Source organism: Ischnura elegans, chromosome 2 (assembly GCF_921293095.1).
Source record: "Ischnura elegans chromosome 2, ioIscEleg1.1, whole genome shotgun sequence".
NCBI classification, from domain to species: domain Eukaryota; kingdom Metazoa; phylum Arthropoda; class Insecta; order Odonata; family Coenagrionidae; genus Ischnura; species Ischnura elegans.
Genome location: NC_060247.1, coordinates 85,792,309 through 85,818,210, shown reverse-complemented (window position 1 = coordinate 85,818,210; position 25,902 = coordinate 85,792,309). Strand labels below are relative to the sequence as shown.

General features: G+C 43.2%; 1 protein-coding gene across 1 annotated transcript; it reads right to left on the bottom strand.

The window, feature by feature from the left end:
• Positions 1–9,576: 9,576 nt before the first annotated feature.
• LOC124153197 lies at positions 9,577–11,971 on the bottom strand. Its single transcript, XM_046526297.1, has 2 exons — positions 10,495–11,971; positions 9,577–9,677 (listed from the first exon to the last, which is right to left on the bottom strand). The coding sequence occupies exons 1-2, from the start codon at positions 11,969–11,971 to the stop codon at positions 9,577–9,579; spliced, it is 1,578 nt and encodes a 525-aa protein (XP_046382253.1).
• Positions 11,972–25,902: the final 13,931 nt, after the last annotated feature.

The window sequence follows — 25,902 nt, the reverse complement described above, 5'->3', positions numbered from 1 at the left end:
AATTGGATCGTGTGCGCTGCACCTGGTGGCCTGGCTAGGGGTACTCTAGTACTGAGACGTAATGGACGCTTTTAATGAACTTGGGATTAAGATACTCAAGCGCTTTACTATTTAAAGTTTTTCTTTTCTTAAACTCTTTGCGATTCCTTCTGACTAGGGGTGATATTTCTTAGAATGAAAATTTTCTGCTAAGGAGATATGGAATATAATTTGACTGAGTTATTTTGTTTTATTGACGTAAGAAGAGTGACTACTTAAATTGTAGCAGTGTTTACCAATGAAATTGGATGATGAGTAAATCCTATGTGGCCAAGATATATTTTAACTCGATATCATTTTCCACAAATACATCATATTCAGGGGCATTGCGTAAATTGACTTGCGTATTTATTATGTACAAAATTTTTACCTATTTATTACATTTTCTGTTGTAAAAGTGTTAGATATTAGTTAAAATGTGCCCAAAAGTAATCATGTAGTATTGTTGATTAAAGATGACATTCCTATTTGTCATTTTAAATAACTCTTGTAATTAATTTATTCGAAAAATATTCCTTAGGAGCATTTGACAGAAAACCAAAAACAAATGTACACTGTCGTTGATAGAATAGGGAAATTAATTAACTCTTTAAATATTCAACTGTAACTTACATATCTATTAACAACATCTGTGGTTACTTATCGCCTCTTGGCGACCAGTGTATGATATTTTCCAGTATGAAACGAATAATAAACGTGAAAATTTCCGCGCTCTGATAATTCATCGAATAATTATGGAGGAAATATGCAATACTTGCGTTTATGTTTTAATAATTACCCTACACATCGTCAATAGTCAATAATCTCATAGGCATCGTCTAACAGTTTTTGAGAGAATAAATCTTCGGCATAGCTGGTGAAGGTTTTTGAAGTTTAATCGATACATAATTTCAATAAATCATACAACTTTTCGCTGAAGAAAGATTTGATGCTTTCCCGGCGAATGATGTGAGTAAACTTCTCTCGGGTTTCCCACCGGGTTAAAGGCTTCATAATGGCCGACGTTTCGAGCTCCGACTCGGCGCTCATCATCAGGGCTACTGGATGCTGTGATGCAAGTTCAAGTTCAAGTTCAAAAATCGTTTATTCCACGAGAAAACAATAATAACAAATACATAAACTGTAACAACAAAAACAACATCTCGTGGAGCTGGTTTAGGCTTGCGCCTCTTCAGCATTACTGGGTATTTGTCACTGGTACGGGAGTGGTGTCGGCCCGGCATTCGCCCTAAGGAGGTGGGAAACCCGTAAAACCACCGTCAGACCACCACGGTTCACAATAAAATATATAATAATAAATTCAACAAGATTGTCACCCACGATCCAAGTAGATTACGTTGGTGACATAACAATACATATACTCTGAATAAATAAAATAAATAAATGGACAACACACAATAAATAAATAAATTAACATATATATCACTGGATTGGGTCTGATACCCTTCACTGGAGATCACTGGCACTTAAACTGGAGTCTGTGCTGTCTTTTAGTTCTATTCTCTATCTGCCGCCCTTAAGGGACGCACTTGGGGACACATGGGGGGGTCACTGGTATCTTCGGTGATTGTTGGCGTCCTCTTCCTTTTCCTTGTCTTCCTCTTCCGCACGAGTGGGAGTCCAGGGGTGATGGTCAGAGTCTCTGGAGCTGGTATGGCCGGTCGATTCGTCGGGGTGTGCGGTATTACGACGTCGCGGTGGTAGAGGTGCATGTGGTCGTTGATGAACCTGGGGGCAGAGTAGAGCTTCTTCCTTTTCCTTTTGATGATGACCCCCTTAGATGTAAGCATGATGTCCTCGAAGAGCCTTGGGTTGTGTACGGAGATCCGCTGGGCCGCGTTGGTCCTTAGTCTGCATAGTCTGTGGAGGAGAGGTTCAGTATTAGTGGATTCGTATACCCTTCGAGCCTTCGTTCGAGGGTGCAACAGGAAAATCTGACGTAAAACTCGTCTTTCAAGTGTGGCGTATTTTCTTAGGGCATTACTAGTCGGGAGGACAGCCAGTGCGGCGTACTCCATGACAGGTCTAATGAAAGCCTTGTATAGGAGCAGGCCGCACTGTTCTGAGACCCCGCGCCCTCTGGCTCTTACTGCGCGGATTAGGTTACTTCGTCTGTTGCACCTCGACCATACGTTGTGGACATGCTTCCTGAAATTAAGGTTTTGGTCGATTAAGGTCCCCAGATACGTTGCGGTGTCGGCCCGATGAATTTCTTGTCCCCAGAGGGTGACACTGTGGTTGTCAAAGTGCCTCTTCGTCGCGGGTTTGGTGACTATCAGTTGCGTCTTCTTCGGGTTGGGCCGGATTCTCCAGTCCTTGAACCACCTCTCTAGCCGGAAGAGCATGGTTTGGACTTTCTTCACTGCCTTGTCGGCCTGCGGGGATATACTCCATAGGGCAGTGTCGTCAGCATATTGGATAACTTCCACTCTTGCGGTCCTGCGTTGGCAGTTGTGAGTGGGAATGTCGTGGCAGTACAGCGAGAAGAGTAGGGGGGATAGCACAGTGCCCTGAGGGACACCTGCTCGTAGTGGGAATGCGGTAGAGAGCTGCGATGCGACTCGTACCTTCGCATTTCTGTTTCTCAGGAAACAGTTAATGAGCCTCAGGATGTCCGGCTCCATCCCGGGCAGCTTCTCTAGCTTGTACATGAGTCCGTCGTGCCACACGCTGTCGAATGCCCTCTCTATGTCTAGGAATAGTGCGGCCGTGTATTGGTTCCTGTTGCTGGCTTCTGCGGCGGTGCTGGTCAGGAGTGTCAGCGGGTCTGTGGTGCATCTGTGAGGACGGAACCCATACTGGAGCTGTGGTAGTCCTCCATTACTCTCCAGGAGATCCGTCAGTCTCCGGACTACGATCCTCTCGAACCATTTTCCCACGGTGCTGGTCAGACTGATGGGCCGGTAGTTTTCTGCCTTGGCTTTGTCCTTTCCGGGCTTGGGGATCATCACCATCGTCATTTTCTTCCAAGCCCGGGGGTAGTATCCGAGGGCGAGGGAGGCGTTGAAGATTTTGTTCAGGAGTGGAAGGCACGCTGGGGCTTTCTGTAGGTGGAGTGTCCGGATGCCATCGTCGCCCGGTGCTTTGTTCTTCCTGGGCCTAGTGTCTTCCATTTCCTCTTCTGATATGTGCTTGAGTAGTCCTGTGTCCGGCTGGACTGCATCCATCGTCTGCTTGGGTTGCAGGTAGCCCCTTTTCCTTACTGCGTGCCTGGTGCAGATCGCAAACTTCTTTTCACTGAAGAGGGGGTCGCGCATCGGTGAGTATACATCCTTAAGTACTCGCCGGAATTCCTCTGCTTTTCCTGCCGCGTCTGCTATTGGTTTGTCATCGGGACCTTTTAGGGAGACAGGCGTGTTCGTCATCTGGCCTGTGAGTATTTTAAATTTCCGCCAAAATGCCCCTCCGTCCCGGTAGTCCAGTTTCTTGCAGGCGGCGGCCCATGCCTTCTCTTTCGTCTGGATGACGTTCTGCCTGATGATGGCGTTTTGCCGGTTCCACTCCTGTTTCACAGCTGGGTCTTTGGTTTTAATCCATTCCCTGTAGAGCGCCCGTTTTTCTTTTATCCTGCGGACGATATGCGGAGCCAGGGGAGGGCATGCGGTGTCGATCTTCCTCATTGGTATGGCTGCGACTGCTTCGTGGAAGGCTGCTTCCATTGTTGCTATTGCCTCGTCCACTTCTGCAACTGTGTGGATTTCTTCTGCAGGTGTAGTTTTTTGTCGTACCGTCCCGTTGAAGGCTTGCCAGTCCACTTTCTTCCAGTCCGGGGTTTCAAAGACGTAGTTCCCACGATGCTTGACCCACCTGAAAGGGAAAGAAAAAGGGAGGTGATCAGATGTCAGGCAGTCGTCGACGGTGACGTCTCCCACGTAGGGCGAGAGGTCACTCGTTATGAGGGCGTGGTCCGGGTAAGTTGCCCCTTTCCCGATACAGGTAGGAGAGGGGATGTCCATCCGCACTACGGGACTACGGAGGAGGAAGGATAGAAGTTGTCGTCCTTTTGCGGTTGTGGTATGGTCCCTGAAGGCGTGATGGCGGGCGTTGAAGTCTCCAAGGATGATGGTGGGCTTCTTGCTATCCACGATGAAGTCCAGGAGCTTCATCGGGAGCGGCGCTTTCGGTCTGCAGTAGAGGACGCAGATCTGTATATCTCTACGTCCCAGTCGCACGCTGGCCATCACTGCGTCGTTCCCCTCTGGTATGCAATCCTCCGGGATGTCTGTTGATGATGCCGCAAGGTCTGAACGGATCAGAAGGGCGACCCCGCCGGATCGTGGTCGGGCCCTCGGCACGGAGAATTCCTGGAAGCCAGAGATCTTTACTTTAGCGGAGGGTTTGAGGAAGGTCTCCACCAGTCCCATGATGGCGACCTTCCTGCTCCGTAGGTGTTCTCGGAGCAGTGCCCGTTTCTGAGTCACTGCCCCGTTGATGTTCAGGAACGACACTCTTGGTTCGGACTTATCCATTGCGGGTTAAAACGTTGGCGTAGCTTGCGGCGTCGTTGCCCCATCCGAAGACCTCTCTGGCTGCCGTGCGGATGATGGCTGCCAGGGCTCCCCCGTCTCTTGATGGCGACGTCTCCTTGACCACCCTGGTGAAGAACCGTACTACGTCGTTCGTCGTTGCCGGTCTGGACGTGTCGGTTTCTGGAACCTGTAAAAGGTCATAGAAAGGGTCGGGGAGATTAGGTGTTACTTCACGCTCCGCCGTCGGACGCTGGGGGCACGTCGGCGTCGGGGCGTGTGAAGGGGCGGCCATTGGCGACGGGGGCCGCCGTTGGTCGCGGTAGGGGCGTCTCTCCTCTCCGTTGAACTCCCTGGAGACTGGGCGGGGTGGCTCGCACCGATACCAGCGATTGCCCAGCCAAAGCCCAGTCCTGCACATTTTGTCGCAGACGTCCTGTGCCGACTGCGTATCTCTGAAGAGGACCCGGACGTATCTGGTCCTCCGGTACCGGTAGTCAGTGATCCTCCATGCCTCTACGAACCGGATGCCCATCCTCTCCAGCTTCCGGCCGATCGCTTCCACCCTGGTGGAGAAGGGAACTCCGCACACAACAAAGCATGTGCGGGCAGAATCATTAGTAGTCGAATCGGGGTCACGTTGTTTCCTGCTGTCGGGGGGGAAATGCCATCGGAGCGGCTCCCCCAGGCGGTGGTCTAGGAGGCGGTATCCGCGCCTGAGGAATTCCATCTCCTTGGCCGTTACATGTACCACAGCCGTGCCCCTGTCAGTATCTACTACTCCGGAGACTTGGCTGAGTCCCGGGAAAACCGCGCGCCAGGCTTGGGAAAACCCGCGCTGACTGCAGTTCCTAGGGAGGCCCGAAATTTGGAGGGGAGAGGTCCGTTGTGGTTGCTGGGTAGGTTGGGGTGAGTTGAGGGTTGGTCTCTCGGGGGGGCAGGTGGTAGCAGGTGGGGGGCGTGCTGGGTCCCCGGATGGAGGCCTTGTCGCATTAAGGCGGGCGGTATTGCTCGGGTTTATGGAAGAGGGTTTAGCTGGAGTGGCGCGTACCAGAGTAAGCACCGAGGATGGGGTTGAGGTAGCCGCAGGTTGGATCGGGACAAAGGCGGACTTAGGGGAGGTGAGCAACCTCATGGATGTGTCCTTAAATGGCGAAAGGGAGGACATTGCAGCGCGGGGGGGAGTGTTGTCCTGCGCAGAGGGCGAGGCAGCATCATCTAGGGGTGCATCCCGACTCACTCGTGCTGACGGCACGCTTGAGCCCGGGGAGTCTGGTGAATCCTGCAGTGGCGAGGCAGACGGCTCCGCCACCTTGGAAGCACCTTTGCCATCCGGGGGCACGCTGGGCGACTTAACTGTCGAGAGGAATGGCGGTGGTCCGAGAGATCTTAGGGCGTAACTCCGCAGGGAGCATAGGGAGCTTGGGCGGCGGATGCGGGAGTTTGGGCGCGGGAGCCGGTCCATCCCTAGGCTTGCCCAGGCCCGTTGTCGGTGCCTGGTCCCCGGGAGGCGGGGCAGTCCAAGGAAAGTGGCCGATAGGCGGTTCTTTAGATAGCGGTTGTCGTGACGCGGCTAGTAGATACAGTTGCTACTTTAAAAGAGGTCACGATATGAACAAGCTAAGTTACATGCTAGTTGCTGTGGTACGGAGACAAGTTGGTTTTCTTAAGCAATAAGTCGCGAAGTGCGTTGCTAAGTGAGAGTTAAGTAAAAGCAATGATGGAACGGTTCGAGTATAACAGTAAGACTTAGGCTGTATAAGCTGGGTACTGAAGCTAATGCACTAAGAGTGAGTGAGCAGGTGAAATGAAGGTCGAATAAGATGGGGTTGAAAACAAGTAGGGGACTGAAGCTAATGCACTAAGATTGAGTTACTTGTGAGGTGAGAGGTGAGGCTAAGTTGTGGTGATAGGAAAAGGGCTCTTATACCCCTTTCGCCCTAACCAGTTTGGGGAACGCTGCGGGCTCTTATGCCCGGTACACTTAACCTTGAAAGGCTCTTATACCTTTCGGTGTTAACCTTGCGGTATACTCAGTTCGCTAGTAGAGTGTAGAAGTTAAAAATTGACTAAGTCCGGAGATAAGAAGATAAACTAAGTCCAAGTGAAGTTAGAAATTGACTAAGTCCGGGGAGAAGAAAATAAACTGAGTCCAAGTGAAGTTAAAAATTGACTAAGTCCGGGGAGAAGAAATTAAACTAAGTCCAAGTGAAGTTAGAAATTGACTAAGTCCGGGGAGAAGAAAATAAACTGAGTCCAAGTGAAGTTAAAATTGACTAAGTCCGGGGAGAAGAAAATAAACTAAGTCCAAGTGATGTTAAAATTGACTAAGTCCGGGGAGAGGAAAATAGACTAAGTCCAAGTGAAGTTAAAATTGACTAAGTCCGGAGAGAAGAGAATAAACTAAGTCCAAGTGAAGTTAAAATTGACTAAGTCCGGGGAGAAGAAAATAAGCTAAGTCCAAGTGAAGTTAAAATTGACTAAGTTGTGGTGAAAGGAAAGGGGCTCTTATACCTTGCGGTATACTCAGTTCGCTAGTAGAGTGTAGAAGTTAAAAATTGACTAAGTCCGGAGATAAGAAGATAAACTAAGTCCAAGTGAAGTTAGAAATTGACTAAGTCCGGGGAGAAGAAAATAAACTGAGTCCAAGTGAAGTTAAAATTGACCAAGTCCGGGGAGAAGCAAATAAACTAAGTCCAAGTGATGTTAAAATTGACTAAGTTCGGAGAGAAGAAAATAAACTAAGTCCAAGTGGAGTTAAAAATTGACTAAGTCCGGGGAGAGGAAAATAGACTAAGTCCGGAGAGAAGAAAATAAACTAAGTCCAAGTGAAGTTAAGAAATTGACTAAGTCCGGAGATAAGAAAGTAAACTAAGGCCAAGTGAGGTTGGAAATTGACTAAGTACGGAGGGGAAAAGATGGGCTAAGTGCCCAAGCTCGAAATTGACTAAGTCCGGAGATAGGAAAATAAACTAAGTCCAAGTGAAGTTAAAAATTGACTAAGTCCGGAGAGAAGAAAGAAACTAAGTCCAAGTGAAGTTAAAAATTGACGAAGTCCGGAGATAAGAAAATAAACTAAGTCCAAGTGAAGTTAAAAATTGACTAAGTCCGGGGAGAAGAAAATAAACTAAGTCCAGGTGAAGTTAAAATTGACTAAGTCCGGGGAGAAGGAATAGACTAAGTCCAAGCGAAGTTAAAATTTACTAAGTCCGAAGATAAGAAAATAAACTAAGTCCAAGTGAAGTTAAGAAATTGACTAAGTCCGGAGATAAGAAAATAAACTAAGTCCAAGTGAAGTTAAGAAATTGACTAAGTCCGGAGATAAGAAAATAAACTAAGTCCAAGTGAAGTTAAGAAATTGACTAAGTCCGGAGATAAGAAAATAAACTAAGTCCAAGGGAAGTGAAAATTGACTAAGTCCGGGGAGAAGAAAATAAACTAAGTCCAAGTGAAGTGAAAAATTTGACTAAGTCCGGGGAGAGGAAATAAACTAAGTCCAAGTGAAGTTAAAAATTGACTAAGTCCGGAGATAAGAAAATAAACTAAGTCCAAGTGAAGTTAAGAAATTGACTAAGTCCGGAGATAAGAAAATAAACTAAGTCCAAGTGAAGTTAAGAAATTGACTAAGTCCGGAGATAAGAAAATAAACTAAGTCCAAGGGAAGTGAAAATTGACTAAGTCCGGGGAGAAGAAAATAAACTAAGTCCAAGTGAAGTGAAAAATTTGACTAAGTCCGGGGAGAGGAAATAAACTAAGTCCAAGTGAAGTTAAAAATTGACTAAGTCCGGAGGTGAAAAATGGGCTAAGTGCCCAAGCTCGAAACTGACTAAGTCCGGAGATAAGAAGATAAACTAAGTCCAAGTGAAGTTAAGAAATTGACTAAGTCCGGAGATAAGGAAATAAACTAAGTCCAAGTGAAGTTAAGAAATTGACTAAGTCCCGAGATAAGAAAATAAACTAAGTCCAAGGGAAGTGAAAATTGACTAAGTCCGGGGAGAAGAAAATAAACTAAGTCCAAGTGAAGTGAAAAATTGACTAAGTCCGGGGAGAGGAAATAAACTAAGTCCAAGTGAAGTGAAAAATTTGACTAAGTCCGGAGAGAGGAAATAAACTAAGTCCAAGTGAAGTTAAAAATTGACTAAGTCCGGAGGTGAAAAAAATGGGCTAAGTGCCCAAGCTCGAAACTGACTGAGTCCGGAGAGAGGAAATAAACTAAGTCCAAGTGAAGTTAAAAATTGACTAAGTCCGGAGAGAAAATAAAGTAGGTCCAAGTGAAGTTAAAATTGACTAAGTCCGGAGGTGAAAAATGGGCTAAGTGCCCAAGCTCGAAACTGACTAAGTCCGGAGAGAGGAAAATAAACTAAGTCCGAGTGAAGTTAAAATTGACTAAGTCCGGAAGAAAAAGAAACTAAGTGCGAACCAACCGCGGACTTACTGCTGGAGAGAGGCTCTTATGCCAACTCCCACACGATGGTCCTCTTCTGAGAGCGCGCTTAGATTCGAAGAGTGTAAGCCCGTAAAAGGCCCTCTTTGGGTCCTTTTTCGGTTTGGGTGGCTGAAGGCCCTGGTGTCAGGTCCCCCCCTGACGGGGGAGGGCCGCCTAGCGCTGTGTTGTCCCCCCTACCCCAGTGTGCCTATTGGACTACTTGCCCGCAGACAAGCAGAGAAGCCCCGACGATGAGCTGCCCCACGGCTGGAGAACCCACTGCACGTTACGTGGGCGCCGTATGTGTTTGTGATGGGGAGTTTCCTTCGGCTGCCAACGAGTGCGTTAGCGTGCAATGCCTCGGGAGTCAGGGACTCTCACTCTATGGCCGACGAGTGCGTCGGGGTAGATCGGATGAGAGGTTTTGCGTGTACCAGCCGGCGATTGGAGGACCGAACCCTCTCCACTAGCAGACTTCACTTGGGCAGATACTTGTTCCCCCGGGCGGGGGAATGCCCCTACTGTCGCAAGGGTGCTAACTTTGGGTTACCCGTAGGGCCCGCAGAGAGTTCCTTACACAGGCCTAGAGGAGAAGGGAAAAGAAAAATATGCCGCGGCCCTCCGGTCCCTCTTCCTGGGTCCTGGTCAGTCGGGGTGGCGGCGCCGGTGACTGCTCGGCAGCGCGGGCGCTGCCCACGGAAGTCCTGGCGGCGTTGTCTCCCCGGCGGCGGCGGCTGCTGGTATGCCTGTAAGAGAAACGGCCCTTAAAAGGGCTAATGTGCTAAGCAATGGATATAACCAAGAGGCAAGTCCTGGGTAGGACTGCCTTCGCGGCTGCCTTCTTCTCCTGTAAAAGAAACGGCCCTTAAAAGGGCTAATACGCTAAGCAATGGAGATAACCAAAAGGCAAGTCCTGGGTAGGACTGTGCCTTCGCGGCTGCCTACAGCAGCGCAAGCGCTGCTCGCGGATGTCCTCGCGGTGCTGTCCCCTCACTCGGCGTCGGCGGCTTCTACGTTGTCCTTAGAAGGACACGGGCGAAGCCCGGAGAGATCCCTGGCGGTGCCTAGGCGGGTGCCTCGGTAGCGCAAGCGCTTCCTCTGGTGTCCTCCTTGGCGTGTCGGTGTCCTCTCGGCGTCGGCGTCTGCTCCTAGTCGGCTGCTCCTCGCTGTCCTCGAAGTCCCTCGATGAGCTCAATCACTCACTCTGAACTTCTTGCTGTGATGCGGGAATGGGCCTGCTTATATGCTGCCCTCCTCCGGTCAGGTTCCTCGGGATTGGCTGGTAGTTTCCCGCCTGGTGGGGTTGACTCCGGATTGGTCTGTCCGTCGTATCGTCCTTTCCCTGTATTCGGTCAGTTTTTTTCAGAACGGGTTTCCAAGTGCTGCTAAGGGAATACCCTGAATCGCGATTAAAGTTCTTCCTCTCCAGTTTAATTTCGATGGCTTCTTTGGTGAGACGGTCCCAAAAACTTTTGGCATGACAAAGTATCTCTGTTTTTTCAAATTGAATTTTATGGGCGTGTTCGACGCTATGCTCAGCAATGGCAGATTTTTCTAGCTGACCAAGCCTCAGATGCCGCTTATGTTCTTTAAGCCTGGTTTCAATGGTGCGGCCAGTTTCTCCAATGTATGCCTCACCGCACTCGCAGGGGACACGGTAGACACCAGGAATCTTGAGACCGGCTGGGTCCTTCGCTCGTACCAGCTGTTCCTTCAATTTCATGGGAGGCTTGTGGATGGTCTCGATGTTGTGCCTCCTGAGTATCCTCGAAATCTTCCCCGAAACTGATGAGACATAAGGCAGGCACGCTCTTGCAACCGGCTTTTCCTTGTCCTCTTTATGGCACTTATCCCGTGGTTCGGAGGTCCTTTTAAGGGCCGTGGAAATTTGGTGTCCATTGTAACCATTTTGTGCAAAGGTTTTCTTCAGATGTGCCAACTCCGAGGGTAAACTGTTTTGGTCAGAGATGGACATGGCTCTATGAAACAGGGTTGTCAGTACAGCTGAGCGCTGCGAAGGATGATGGTGACTGCCTCCATTCAAGTACAAGTTGGTGCTTGTCGGTTTCCGATAAACGCTGTGGCCAAGAGTTCCATCGCTCTTCCGTTGGATGAGAATATCCAGGAACGGTAGCCGGCCATCCTTCTCTAGTTCCATGGTGAAGGTGATGTTGGGATGCCGGCTGTTCATGTGCTCCAAGAACTGGTCAAGGTTGTCCCTCCCGTGTGGCCACACTATGAAGGTATCGTCAACGTACCGGTAGAAATACTTCGGGCGTAGCGGAGCTGAGTTTAAGGCCTTCTCTTCGAAATCCTCCATGAAGAAATTGGCGACGGCGGGGGATAGAGGGGACCCCATGGCAACTCCCTCAGCCTGCTCAAAGAACTCACCGTTGAATTGGAAGTAGGTGGAAGTTAAAACGTGGTGAAATAATTTCACTGTGTCGGGTTCAAACTTGCGTTCCAAGAGACATAGAGTGTCAGTCAAAGGAACACGGGTAAAAAGTGACACTACGTCTAGGCTAACTAGTAGGTCTGTTTTTTCCACATGGATTTCACTTAGTGTTTGCACAAACTCCGCGGAGTTCTTGATATGATGTTCACATAGTCCCACGTATGGAGAGAGGATGCCGACGAGATGTCTCGCTAGGTCATAGGTGGGTGATACAATGGCACTTACAATAGGCCTCAAAGGTGCTCCGTGTTTATGGATTTTCGGCAATCCATAGAGCCTCGGAGGAGCCGGTGCTTGTGGCCTCAGGTTCTTGACGGTTTCGATCGGCAGAGCCGATCCTTTGAGGAGCGTAATTGTCTTCCTCGTTATGCTGTCAGTGGGGTCCCGGGGAAGCTTCACGTAGGCCTTGTCCTGAAGTAATTCCGCTATCTTCTGTTGGTATAAGGTGGTCTCCATGAGGACAGTGGCATTGCCCTTGTCCGCTGGCAAGATAGTGATCGTTTTATTTTGTTTTAAGGCGCGGAGTGCGTCACGTTCTTCCTTTGAGATGTTGGGTTTCGGCGGAACGGCCCTTTTCAGGACCATGGAGACCTCACTTCTCACCTCCTCCGGACCTCTCACCTTCTCGCCATTATGAAGCCTTTAACCCGGTGGGAAACCCGAGAGAAGTTTACTCACAACTTTTCGCTGATTAATTTGTGGAAACGAACTCATTTCCATAATGCCGCATTACCACGTATTATCTTCTTTATGCAAGTAATAACCGACTGGGTAGCCAAATAATATACATTTGTTTAAAGATTAATCACCCGTTGCTGATATTTACGAGAGGTTCTATTTGTGCGAACCAAAATGATGAATAAAATACAAATATAAATTGCCTTGAGGTACGCTAATTCATTAGTTTTTTATTATTACTTGAAAATCATATGCTTAAATAGTTTATGAAACCCTTATCTTATGGACTGAAAGAAATATTTTCCGGATTTATATAATCTGGCAACTCATTGAAAAAGAACTCTTACTTGCTTACTGGCCTGTATCTCAGTTTGAAAATTTTATCCCAGCATTTTCTCAGGTATATTTTTTTTATCACTTGAAAGACAGGCAAATTCTAAGCAAGTACCATTCTATGCAATCAAGTTGATGGACCAGACTTGAGCGAGTATTATGTCACCAAAAGTTTAAAAAAATACTCCCGGTCGAACAGGAATGATACGTTTTCTTAACCTCTTAACCCACAGAACTGCTCTGACTATATCACTGTAGACGTTAAGAATTCTCACAGATAGTTTATTAACGCTGCCGGTCCAAGAAAAAAATACCAAATTAAGTGCTGCGATTAAACGCAAACAGTTGGGTGTAAAGAGAGAGAGAGAGAGAAATAAAGAATGGGTCACGTTCCGACCTTTACGGAGCGTAAGAGGTGGACGGCGTCATCCAGTCCTTATGCGACGCTCTAGGAAGTCTTCAATACATTATGAGCACTAAGCGAGCGCTCCTTGGCGGGGCTTAGGGGTTGGTTGGACGCCGTTGGGAGGGGGCGGGGGCGAGGGTCTCCGCGAACAATGGACAGTCGAGAAGAGGGGTCAAGTAGACGGAGATGGCCTAGTCGAAAGAATCAGTTAATGGCGCTCTTTCGTGGATCCAGGTGAGCGGACTAGGAGTGGGTTAAAAAAAAATGACTCCCCTGTGATACGATACGTCCAGAAGTTTATACCTTCCTTCGTGCTAAGTGAAAAGGAACGGAAAAAATTAGCTGTAGAAACTATCGCAAGTCGGAAAGTATTCTCTGCCCGATGCAACCTTGGGTATTTATGTTTATCTTCAATTAACACTGTTATTGATTTGAGTTTTATGTTGAAATTGAAGTTTTGTGTTGTGAAGAGGGATTGAAAGTTGCCAAGGAGTTATTGTGGAATGATAGGGGTATTTTTGTGAGAGGAGCCGTTTAGAGAAGAACTTGAAGGAAGGAAAGGAGAGAAATTGTATTTTTTATAGATGAATAAAAAGGTTTTCGAAGGAGAAATTGTCCGATGTTACATAGTCTGACGCAAGAGGGCTGCATTCAGGCGGCCCAATTCCATCTCATAGAAGGCTGATTTCTTTTGCCACTTCGGTCGCATTTTAATCAGTTTTCAAAAATGTCCGCGGCGCAGTGATGAGTACAATTCGATCCACTTTCTCCAATATTTTACTTACAATATTTGTAATTTGGAGTGATGGTACAGAAAAGTTATGGATTTGTCACGATCATCATGTGTATACATTTCGGTTAACACCTCTAATTATACCTCATATCGCCGTGAAAATCGGATTAGTTTGTCCGTCAGCGACGTGAGCGGCGACTTTCATAAACCCATTTAAATGCTTGGTGTTTGAAACCACATTTAAAGGCCGACTTGAAGGTCCTCTTTTGTTATATTCGTGGGACGAGGATTGGGTAAAATAAGATGACTGTCTCTTGCGTCATGCGTCTGAAAGTATATATCTCCCATCGTGCAAGGTGGAAATGAAAGGTAAAAAAAGTAGTCCCAACTGTCGCAAGTAGGAATGTATTCATTGCCAGACAGCCCAGAGTTGAGCTTCGTATTGCGACTTTTCCAACGGCTTTACACCTGCATTACCCTTTTAAGTAATGGTCTTTCCTTGAGTTAGGCACGTCATATCTACTTCAGTTTGTCGTTTCGTGGGTCACCATGTGGTTGATAATAGTTTATTATGGATTTAAAATGTAGATGATGTGGGTTAAATCACGTGCACTGTAATTATAAAATGTGATGTTACTCTTTCCGCCTTTATAATAGTCTTCGATGGAATCATATTGTTAGAATTTGGGACTTTATTGAACTCAAAGTAATTCCCTTATTCGCAATCCGTTGTATAAAAAATAGAAAACACCGCAATCGTTTAAGACTCTAATATTGCTTTATATGGTCAATCTATTTAATCCTTCATGGAAATTCATTCATAATTTAAAAGTTGTTCGACAATTTTTGTTACATGTTGTTGGTAAAATATGGTCTTTGATTTTAAGAGCCCGTAAGAGTATATGGGAACTACAATTCCTACCCTTTCCAATAAACAAAAACTGAAACGAACATTAAATACATAAACAAATAAAGCACTTCAAGTAAGACAGCAGCGCTAGTGACTTAATCTAAGTACATTCACTTCTGCCGAGTTATAAGATGGGATACCGAAATTTTTGAAATTTGTTCTTTGGTTATGGCTTATGATTTTTTTACTTCAGACACATGAATGTTTTGCTACATTTGATTGTTATGTTGATAGGAAGCTACATAAAGACATTATTTTATTTTATTTGTCCAACTCCTGTTTGAATTTCCATGATGGATATTTCTTTGACCCATATTACTCGTCAATCAAATATCCCTAATCGTCTAAAATTCTAATTGAGCTATAATTGATTAGTGGCTAATTAACCTTAAATACATCACCTTGTTCTTCCTTTTCAGTACCAAACTTCATTTGTGATTCAAAGCTTGGTATTACTTCCTAGACCAAAATGGGTGATCGCTAAGCTAGTTTTAAAGGGAATAAAATGACGTGACATGAGCTTAGTTCGCCAGTTTTCCGAGAAAAAAAGGTTCAGGATTGGAAGCGTCTGGCAATAACGGAATCTATCAATATCCATTGGAATCCCTTGCGGGCTAATTAAAGCTCGGTCTACATCTCTTAATTTCCCGTGAATTCCCTTCAATTGGCTTTAAATCAGAAGGATCATGATCCCCAAAAGGTAATAAATCCATTTGTATATGCCAATATCGTCCATAAGCCGCCAACTGGACTTTTATTCCAGTTTCCGTGTGCGGATATATTTTTTTTATCCCTCAGTCGAAAGCCTTGAATGCGAGGAATTTGAAAACCGGTCTTGATTGCAGTAATCAATCTTTGAAGTTCACGAGATATGAGAATTGCTCCGAAAAGCGACTTAAATGAATATTCATTGCACGGATTAAAAGGGAATTTTCCTTTTATGTTAATCCTTCTGCCAGGTTTCGTATAGTATGACGCAGAGAGAGAGAGAGAGAGAATAAAAAAAGGAAAGACTTCCATTCTCATCGTTTTTGTGGTTTATATTCATGCTTCTCTCCCGTGGAAATATCTCTCTCCGTACCACGATGCCGTTCCCTTTTTTCCTTGCTTTCTTTATCCTTCTACCCGCAAAGTACCGTCACAAATGCACGAAATTCTCATCGTCATGCGTGTGAGTTATAGTAACATATACAGCTCTCGACAATTCACTACAGGCAAATCATTCAAACCTCCTCTCCAATTTCCCGTCCGTATTATTGCGCCTGTGGATATTGTTTCGGCCCGAAAAAACAAACCGTACGGAAAAAAATGAAGACAGGGCTCGGATCTCATTTGATTATATCCGGCCGGATCCTCGAACAATATTATTCCCCTTTTTCTTCCTCCTATTGTTGTCACTTGAAATTAATTTTTTTATTATTTCCAGAATTAAAAATGGCATCGTGATCGCTTTTTTTTTAAAAAAGGGCAGTGAATGCTATTCTAGTATTTGATATCGATTCAATTTCGTAATTTTAATTGTACCTTTATTCCCCAAGGTGCCACTAAATCATTTTTATATGTATGAATTTTCTGAGTTTATTTTCATGGTCAGGAGATTTTCAGTTTTTTTCTTTATTAAACCATTTTGATTTGGGCACGTTTTTCTCCATTCTAGAAGCATCAACTTATTTCTAAAAACTTGGAATCGTGTTTTTTAATGCATCATTCCTGAGATTTTTGTTCTAAATCAACAATTACCCACCATGTATATACCTACAATAAGAAAATATTCCTCCTTATTCAGGTCCCAAAATTTAATATCTGAGTTAATATCAAAGGTATTTATCCTTGCATTGGTAACATTAACAAGGTATTTATCCTTGCATTGGTTGGTCTCCTTTCGAGTGTTTCTTTGGAAAGGTTTCTTCACCTTTAGCATTGGTAACCCAATAAACTGCTTTCTATAGCCAAATGTATCTCATCACGGCTCATAAAATCTTGATCGAGGAATAATTTTCTTTGAGAATCGTCATTTGGTGATGGCGAAGTTAGATCCTTGCCTGCGAAACCAAATTTCAAAGGGCCTAGTCCCACTTTTTAGGTTACTCTTTTAAAGGGCATGAGGGCTTGTTGTTGTACATAGTTAATTGGTAAAAATCTTACAATATAATGATTATGATATCCTCTTTCCGATAATGTAGGAAATAAATAAATCGCTTTTCATTAACTTTTCATCTCTTCTGTGCTTCGTATTACTTACTCCTGCTGCTTCATATTTTTTCCTATTCAGCTACTGCGTGAAGTTTTACTGTACTTGTATACATCCAAGTTTACATTAGCTTTTTATGAGTAGACGTGGGTTTTTCCCGACCCCCTTTTTGTAAGGGCGTTTACCGGGAGTGGTTTTTTTTCAATAAGGACGAAAGTCAATACCCTTAGGTTTTCCTTACGTTAGTTCACACATTTTTATGGTTGCTTAATACAACATTGTCCACTTTGCATTTCTTGTTGTTGTTTTTAAGCATAATTATACGTATCTATTGTTACAATGTGACCGCATCCAATTTCAAGAGTAACTTGATAATGTTTTCCTCTGCAAATAATCAATGTATGACGTGGGTTAGATGGCGTATGGGACTTTCCAATCCTAATCTCGCCCAATATGGACGAATTATTATTGTATTACGTAGAAAAAACTATGTTTAATATTCATATCAAGTTGTGATTGTCGCCCACCCAACTCCGATATGAATTGCGCAAATAAAAAAATGGGGTATATCTGCGTATGTTTTGTAGATACAATCGAGTGTAAGATTCCAGGTATTGGGGAGACTGTTTCCACCCCTTCACTTTCTATTCCTTGTAACGTCAGCTCGTCCATTTATCACCACTCGTCATGATTTCTCTCTCTCACTCCAGGGTCCTCCAGATTGTCGTTAGACTTGGTGAGGGGGTAGTGTTGGTAATGGCCACCTAGTGGACTCTTGCCTCCATTCTTGTCTGACACTCCATCAAATTGGAAGGGACATAAGTGGTGTCAAGGTATAACTCATCCTCTTCATTTCAGAAAGCTTTTTGCACATTTATCCTATCTACTCTTTCCGTGACTTCCATTGCTGCGGGATTATTGTCCTGCGTAATTTTTTATCGAAGTTTCCTCCCTCATCATATCAAAGCCATGATGTTTTCGGAAACGTGGTGCGAATGCCGAGTATGCATCTGTTTTTCTGATGGCCAATTGGGGAAGTCATCAAGCATGCAGTTGTTTCACGAGATTATAGCCGTTAGTGAAATGATATTTTTCTCTGGAAAAAGGTTGAGTAAGTAGATAGGTTATTAGCATTGCTAATTACGTAAGCTATTGTAGCGAAATTTGTTTTTATTATGTGCCCAGATTTTGATTCAGATATTGAAGGCAACGTTTACCATTGCTGCTTTGCTTGAATATTTGTTGGAGCGTAATTACATAATCCATATCCGGTTTTCCCTGAATAAATATGCCTAGTGTAAAATCTGAAAACATAAAAGGATTCGTAAAACTTGGCCCAGCTTGAAGATGTGGTGAAATATTCGGAAAAGATATTCCACCAGCATTCATCTAGACGCATATCATTGTATCCGTTTGGATGTGACTTTTTACCCCGATTTGAGTGTTTGACAGTCAATTTCAGTTGTTAAAGGCGTCACCGTGCAGCCGACAGAGACGCCTCGTCAATTCACATCCTCTTCATCCTGTTTTCACCCTCTCCCCATCATTATTTTCTCGTCTGACATTACGCATTCCCGGAGGAAATCACATTTCTGCCAACCCTTTCTGCTCCCTTACGTCACGTAGTTTGCGGCGTGCCAAAACACTGAATGGCGGCAAATATGCCAATGGCGAAAATGGACCGCCATGTGCGGGAAAGCAAATTTTCGCATTAAATACATCATTATCTACCTTCAATAATAACTTAGTGCTCTAACCAGCCAATATATGGATGGGTTAGGATAAAGCTCATCTCTCACTAGAGAGACCAAGGTCGGTCAATTTACCGTTCGCGTTTTTCTTTCGGACACCATTTAGTTATTTTCCGATCAATGACGCTCAGATTTTCTGACTATTAATATTTTGGAAAAATTATGTGATAATGAAGTTTGTTTGGGGGGGAAAAATTCATATCAAGAGAAATGATAGCTTTTATCTACAATGACCGCGAGCGGTAAATTGGACGTTTTTTGTATTTAATACCGTAATTTAGCTCTCTTTGTCGAATTTTGGTAAAATGTTCATCAAATATCATAGCGTGCACTTTACCACACATAAATACTACTCAAGTTTGACTCTCTTGTCTTAAAAACAGTTTTTAAGTACGATTTTACTGTTTATGTGAAGGACAGACACATATGCAAAATTAAGGTTTTTTGCGTCGTAAAGAGTCGCTACTAAGCCTCCAAAGTTTTCTATGGGCAGTGATGAACATTCATTTAGCTGGAATAATTCATTGTTGCGTTTGTGCGTCGCTCCTGCCAGCCAAGCGAGCGGCCGCCGCACCCCCGCTTCTCCTGCGCGCCGTATAGCCTGCGGGGCTGCCCGTGAGCGCCAGGGGAATAACCTTTGCGGGAAGTGTTATAACTTGCATGCCGGTCACTGTCTCTTCATAGACGCTGCAGTCACCCATTCCCTTAGTTCGGTCAACACTGTGGTCATCCGGTTCACCAAAACTGGTGATGTTCTCCTATATCCTCCAATGTAAACAAATTGGAACAAATCTTTTGAGCAAATTTGGTAAAAACTTTTTTGTGTTCAGGTCATTCGAGGAATGAATTATTTTTCGAATGCAGCAAAGCATAAAATTTTTTCTAGATTATTACGGTTGAAATTTTCACCGGCTTAGGCACAAAGGTACGTGTTGTTTTTTCTATCCCGAAATTGATGCGGTCTGTCGCACAGAGGCATATCTGGCGATCGCTACAAGTATCATGTAAACGATCATGGACGTTTCCAACCACCTCCCCGTCAACTTGTTTGCTTACTCGCAGTCTCGCTTTCCTGTGATCGTCGCTTCATCCGAGTGTCCTTCAATATTCCTTTCTGTGTGTTCCAGAGATCGCTTATTGAACGTGTTTGAACATATCTGTGGATTGATCGGCACCCTCTGTCAGTCTCACTGTCGCTCTTGATCTCTAGAAGACTACTTACTAAGACGCTCAATTTCAAGTCCAGACTCAGAGGATTGATAGAATCGCATACTCAACGACAGATTCCGAAAGCGTACTTTTCTATCTCCTTGAGATTTAAATACGCGTCTCATTCCAAAATTTCGGTCGCTTTATCAAAGCGCTGTCTCTTTTGTTGTCTACCGTGGCGTTCTTGATTCGTTGATTTCTCCATCTTCCGGATTTTCACCACGTTGTTTATCATGAAGTGACGACAGTCTTCAGGTCGAAGTTCCGATTGCAGCTTTTACATCTCCTTTGCATCACGGTTTCTGTCCCAGAAAATTAATCATTTGCTTTTTTTATTTAAATGGGCAAAAACTAATGTTTTTCGATGTTCCAGGAAAATTATTTCATTTTTACACTGATGTGTTAACATAATCAGAAAATTTGCAAAACGTGCTCAAGAAAGTAAAGAACAAAAATATACTGAGTCCGAGATTGTAGTGCTTCTTAGTAATGCTGTCTTCTCTGGTTCTTTTTTTCTGATATATGTTTTTAACCAATAAAAAAATAAAAAAAGTAACGTTTCAAATGCTACTTGTGTGTTAAAACACATGACGCATTTTTTATTATTATATGCAAGTGTGACACATTTTTATTTTACAATACTTTTTTTGGTATAATTAAAATTTTTTGTAGTGTTTAACTTTTTCCTAGTACTACGCCTAACCGTAACACATAATCAGAACACTTCTACACTAGTTAAGTAAAAATGTAGAGGAAAAACGAACGAAAGAACGCAAGAAAAGGGCGACAGGTCAATTGACCGCTGGCGGTCATTATTGGAATGCGGCTTACCTCGGTCATTCTAGTGTTAAAGAGAATGGCTCCTTTCCTAATAATGAACCAATTTCAATGGATTGCTAACCGATGCCATAATTCTCTTACCCGCTAATTTTTCGATAGGTTAGGACACAGCTCATCTCTTAGCAAAGAGGCTAGCTCTAATTATAATCTTTTGGTAATTTCTATAAATATTTGAAAACTCTATGAGTAAAACATATTAGATGTAATAGACAAAAGCTCTTTTTCTACCATTTACCTAATTTTTATCTACCAATTACGTTGAAGTAATAAAACACGGTGAGTTGTGGATTTTTACGATAGAGCTCATCTAAACGCATAGAAGCTAGCTATTTTCCTGAGTGCACATACGATTTCGTTATAACAGTTAGAAAACTCACAACAAGAATACTTATATAATGATAGAATATGAAAATTTAATTAATTAAAAAATCATCTTTAAAATCGGGTTTAATTACGTATAATTTTCAATATTCTAAAATGTATTGATTGATTGTGGTTCTCAAAAATTTTCCCCATATTTCGATGAGGGCTTAAGAATAATGAAGTATGTAGGACTTATTCTTGCTTATTACTCATGAAAGAGAGATTTAATGAATAAATCGGTGCAATTTTTCGATAGCCTCCGCTAGACGCTATTAATTAATAGACGTGTGTAATTACAGTTTTGCATTCACACAGAGTGTAATTATACCAAATAAAGGAATTTCTTAATAAATTGTAAATATTTTATTTTAGAACTAAATATAAGACTGCTTGTACTTAGCATATTTGATATGTAGTTGTGTCTGAGCAAGATGTAATTTTCTTTTATCTAAAATTCTTGCATCCAGTTGAATTTGGTGAAAAAGAAAAGGGATTAAATCTGCATACTATTAATTAGCACTTCGCACAATGCTTCAAGAATTAGCATACTGATATAATCAAATTTTCATGCGGTAATGAAGGCTAACCTAGAACTCCCAGGTCAGGTTTTTGTTGATTAAAATAAGCCAATGCAAAATAGAGGCAGAAAACAAGAATGAAAAAGTTCATTGAAATGTTTGATACTACAGTAAAGAACGTTTTTCATATTTATCGACAAAATGTTAAGGCTATTTTTTAAGAGCCGAGATGAAGTGTGTAATCAGAGCGTAAACACTGTTATTTACAAATTTAATTTCGCTATTTGCTGTTTATCACTAGCTTTTTCAAAGAAAAGTTGATGAGGAAATTATGAAGATACGTCTCTTTCGGGTAATACACCGCGTGGGTCCATTGTTCTCGGACGACAGTTTCGCCGGCGTTCACTGCAGAAGAGCTCTGTAATCAGGACCCTATTCCACCGAGCCCTAACTATTTGTGACGACAATTCCCTAGATAAGGAGAAAAAACACCTGAGGAAAGTAATGGAGAAAAATGGATACCACCGAAACATCATCCGGAGGGAAGAAAGGAAAGCGAATATGGCCCTTTTAAAGACCGGTGACCAACCTGCAGAAGAAAAATCGAAACCTGCCGCTTTCGCAATGATCCCCTATGTTGCAGGAACCACAGAGAGGATTTCACGCTTTCTCGGCAAACGCAATGTAATCACAAGGTTCAATTGCGTCTCCAAGACCAGAAGCCTTCTCGTCAAAGTAAAAGACCGAGTTCCTACGCAGTCGAAGAGCGGAGTGTATGAAGTCAAGTGCAGCTGTGGGAGTAGCTACATAGGCCAGACCTCCAGAACCCTCAAGTGCCGCCTAATGGAGCATCAAAGGGCAACTAAAAACAGACAATTTCGACTTTCTGCCATAGCAGAGCACATATGGACAGGCCCTACCCATAACATCAATTTTGACGAAGCGAAGCTTATTTCCGAAGAAAGGAGATATTTTCCACGCCTGATACGGGAAGCCATCGAAATAAGCAAGACTCAAGATAATTTCAATAGGGAAGACGGCTATCCCCTTCCGCATGCCTGGAAACGAGTTTTGCGTGGAAAAAGACACAGCAGCGACAGCCAATCACAGATGACCTAGCCTCTACGGACAGATATATAAGGCGGCCAATTCACTGCATCATTACTTCACTGACCTGAAGAAGCCGACTGTAACGCCGGCGAAACTGTCGTCCGAGAACAATGGACCCACGCGGTGTATTACCCGAAAGAGACGTATCTTCATGCTCATCGACCCGCGGAAGCCTGCATAAGGATGAGGAAATTAATTTGCTGGCATATAATATTGCAGCTTCCAAATATTGATAAAGCCAAGTGATGTATTTACATTGTGACTATTTAAATAATAACGCTAATTTTTCTGACTAACTTTGTAGAGCACTTTACTTTGTGACAGTTATTAATATGACATTAACTTTATGCACGGAATAACGGGGATTTTTAAGTTTTTTAACCAACTTCGTAGAGCACATTACAGTTTAAAAATGAAATTAATTTTATTATGGAACAATGGGGCATTTTAATTAAAGCATTATGGCAGATAAATGAGTGGTTTTTGAATTTTTTTCGAAGACAGAGTGAATGAAACACCCACATACATTCTTTGGCGTATCTCCCTCATGTTTATTACTTACAATATAATCAGTGGGATAGACGGAATGTATTAAAAATCGTGTGTAATATCCATTAAATTGAAAGTCACGTGTAATAATTATAAATACTCAAGTAATTCAAGAGAATATTGCATGAAATTATATCTAAAACACATTTACGCATGTGAACTACGCTTTCCGATATTCTCTTATCTTTCCCTATTAGAGGTATTCTGGTCATCATTATGACTGTACTGAAAATTTTATTTTGGTTTCCTCGGCAACCTAGGATAACTTTAACCCCCGTCTCCTTTTCATCATCCCCATCTCCTTTACAGAATCCCCGGCAAGAAGAATGATTTTTATTCTCAGTTAAATTTTTGCATACGCTATATGCATGTCTAAAAACTAAAAAATACTATTTAAATATCCATTGTACACAGTGCCAATTTAAGTAGTAATCAAAGTACGCGGCCGAGTAGGGCGCCAAGCTATAAGGGGGCGCCTGAGTGCTCAGTCCAATGTTCAGTATCAATCAAACAAGGAGATTAAAGGTTGAGGGTGGATGTGCTCCACAAAATTAGTGTAGAAGTAAGGACTTGTATTTTAAAGAGGATGGCCATACCCCCAGTACTCAGGTTATCATAGTTTCCAAATGAACTCGTCAAGTCGTCCGTCGCTTCGTCACCTACTGGCTCATTCGTAACAGTACTCTGAATTTTTTACATAATTGGTTTCTAAGCTCTAAAAATATTGCATGAAAAATATAAGGGCAAGCCTGCTATAAGTCCACACTGATATTTTATTCTTCACCCTTATTCCTAAAGTATTGTATTTATTTTTAAATGTATCTAGAGGAAACTCCTACTCTCAGATTATTCTATTAAGGGGGAAGGGCAGAATTTTGTTCGCTTACGCTACAAAAATGTCTAGACCTGGCCCTAATTGTTCACCGGCAGCATTGGAAGTAAACCTTTTTGATGAGAACTGAACATCCCGGCATCAACGCCCTGTGGACGATTGCGAAGCCATAGCCATTGGAACGCTGGGGGGAGAAGAGCATACCCGGTTGGAAACCCGAGAAGAATTAATCTCATGTTACATTTGACGGCTATTTACATAGAAGTATTTCGCCTGCGAATTAATGGAGGAAAGTGTTGCTGGGTGCAGGGGCGGATCCAGGATTTCTTTCTGGGGGGATACCTCGTAATGGAACGTAATGATAATGGGACGATATTAAAAATGTTGCATATTTTTAAGGGCCTGGAGGAGCACGTGCCTCCGTACACCCCCTCCCTAGATCTGCCTATGGTTGGGTGAATGCAATACGACCCGGAAAAATGTTAGCTTCATTTCTTCTCCAGAAGGGGTCAAGAGAAAGGCACAGATGTCCCATGAAAAAAGAGCATTTGTAATGCATTTCATTGTAAATCTGATAAACAGGTCTAGTTGAAAAGATGGCTTCGTCCACGTTTACGATGATAATGCTTAGCCATGCCTACTTTTGCTGGCACGGCTCGCTAATAGGAGGTAGTTACGAACTGGAGTTAAGTTCTGTATCTATAGAAAGTACTGCTGAAGTTTGTTGGGCTTCGTGGTGAAAATTCTTATTTTAAATGATTAAATTTTTCCAGTACCTATAAATCTGGATATTGGAATGCTAATTTCCACTATCCTGCTTTGCGGTTGAATTAATTCCTCTCGCTCTCACATTGAGGCCAATGTTTCTTTTTTCTCCTCAAAGAATGTTTAATTACTTACCTGGAATCTGTACGTATGTCATTAGCATGAATATACGTTCCATGCCATTAGATCTCAGTTAGAATCGGAAATGAATGGAGGGACTAGTTTTGGTCTTTTGTGTCGAATTAAGAGAGCTGCAGAGGAGCAAGCGCTCGTGACCCAGTTGCCTCAGTAGTACCCACTGTAGCCGTAAAGACGCATTAGCGGTGTGGTTAAAAATTCTCCTTAATTGCCGAACTTTGGGTGAGTCGAGGGAATGGAACTCAACCAAGCTGCCCGTGTGGAACAAGCGTCGCTCGGTTGCTCTGGTCAAAGTCTGGAATTCCTCGCTCGAGTCGCCAGTTATGCGATATAATAGCTCGCATTTCGGTGAATGCAAAAGTTTCTTTCTGCGAATTCCAGATTCATGGATTACGCGATTAGCATTTTACTTATTTGCATATCATATTCTTCTTCTATCCCCCACTAGTTAGTTGTCTCTAACAATGCAGTGCGTTAAGGCAATCGTAAAAGTTGGACTCACGGACTTCATTGTAATCCCTATTCGGAGTATTGAATTATTTTTGGGCATAACTTTTCAGATTCAAGTGTTGCTTGTTGTTGATTTTTATTTTATCGATACATAAGCTGTGAAATAAACGCACTGATTCAGAGTATCTCGTAGCTTAGAGAAGGTAAATTTGAAAAGTTATTAAAATAATCTTTTTATGATTTCCGTGGCTATTGTTGTTTGTTGTCTGTGTTTCTACCCTTATGTCGACTTTTCTCCTTTTTGGTTGGCTGTACTTTCCTCATTCAGATGACTTATTTTTTCAATGAACTTTCCGCATTGCATGGAAGTGGTTATTTTTAGCTTACGTAAAAAATTATTAAAATTTTATACTTCGACAGCCGATTCAGCCATAGAGATCGAATGCAATTTAATTTTCAATAAACTTTGTTGGGTTGAAGTGAAGGCGCCTGATTTAGAAATATTTTAAGCACTGGTCTCTTTCAACAGAAGAAGAACCAGTAAATGTGCAATCAGATACGTTTTAAACCTCAAAGTTATTATTTTTTCGTAAGTAAAATAAGAAAGGAAACGAAGGAAACATCAGAATAATCTTGTAATTTTGAGAAATTCACTAGTCTAGGAGATAATCGTTGTTTTTCTATAAATGTTCTATCATTAAATTTTAATTGCCGTGTGAAATATTTACTTCGTCGATAGA

Bases quoted from the DNA above. Each gene is read 5' to 3' on its own strand.
- LOC124153197 (XM_046526297.1), bottom strand. From the start codon at position 11,971: ATGGTCCTGAAAAGGGCCGTTCCGCCGAAACCCAACATCTCAAAGGAA. The intron at 9,678-10,494 runs GTCAGCTAGAAA...TTTCTCTTACAG, and splicing joins TAAGCGGCATCTGAGGCTTG to GCATACCAGCAGCCGCCGCC.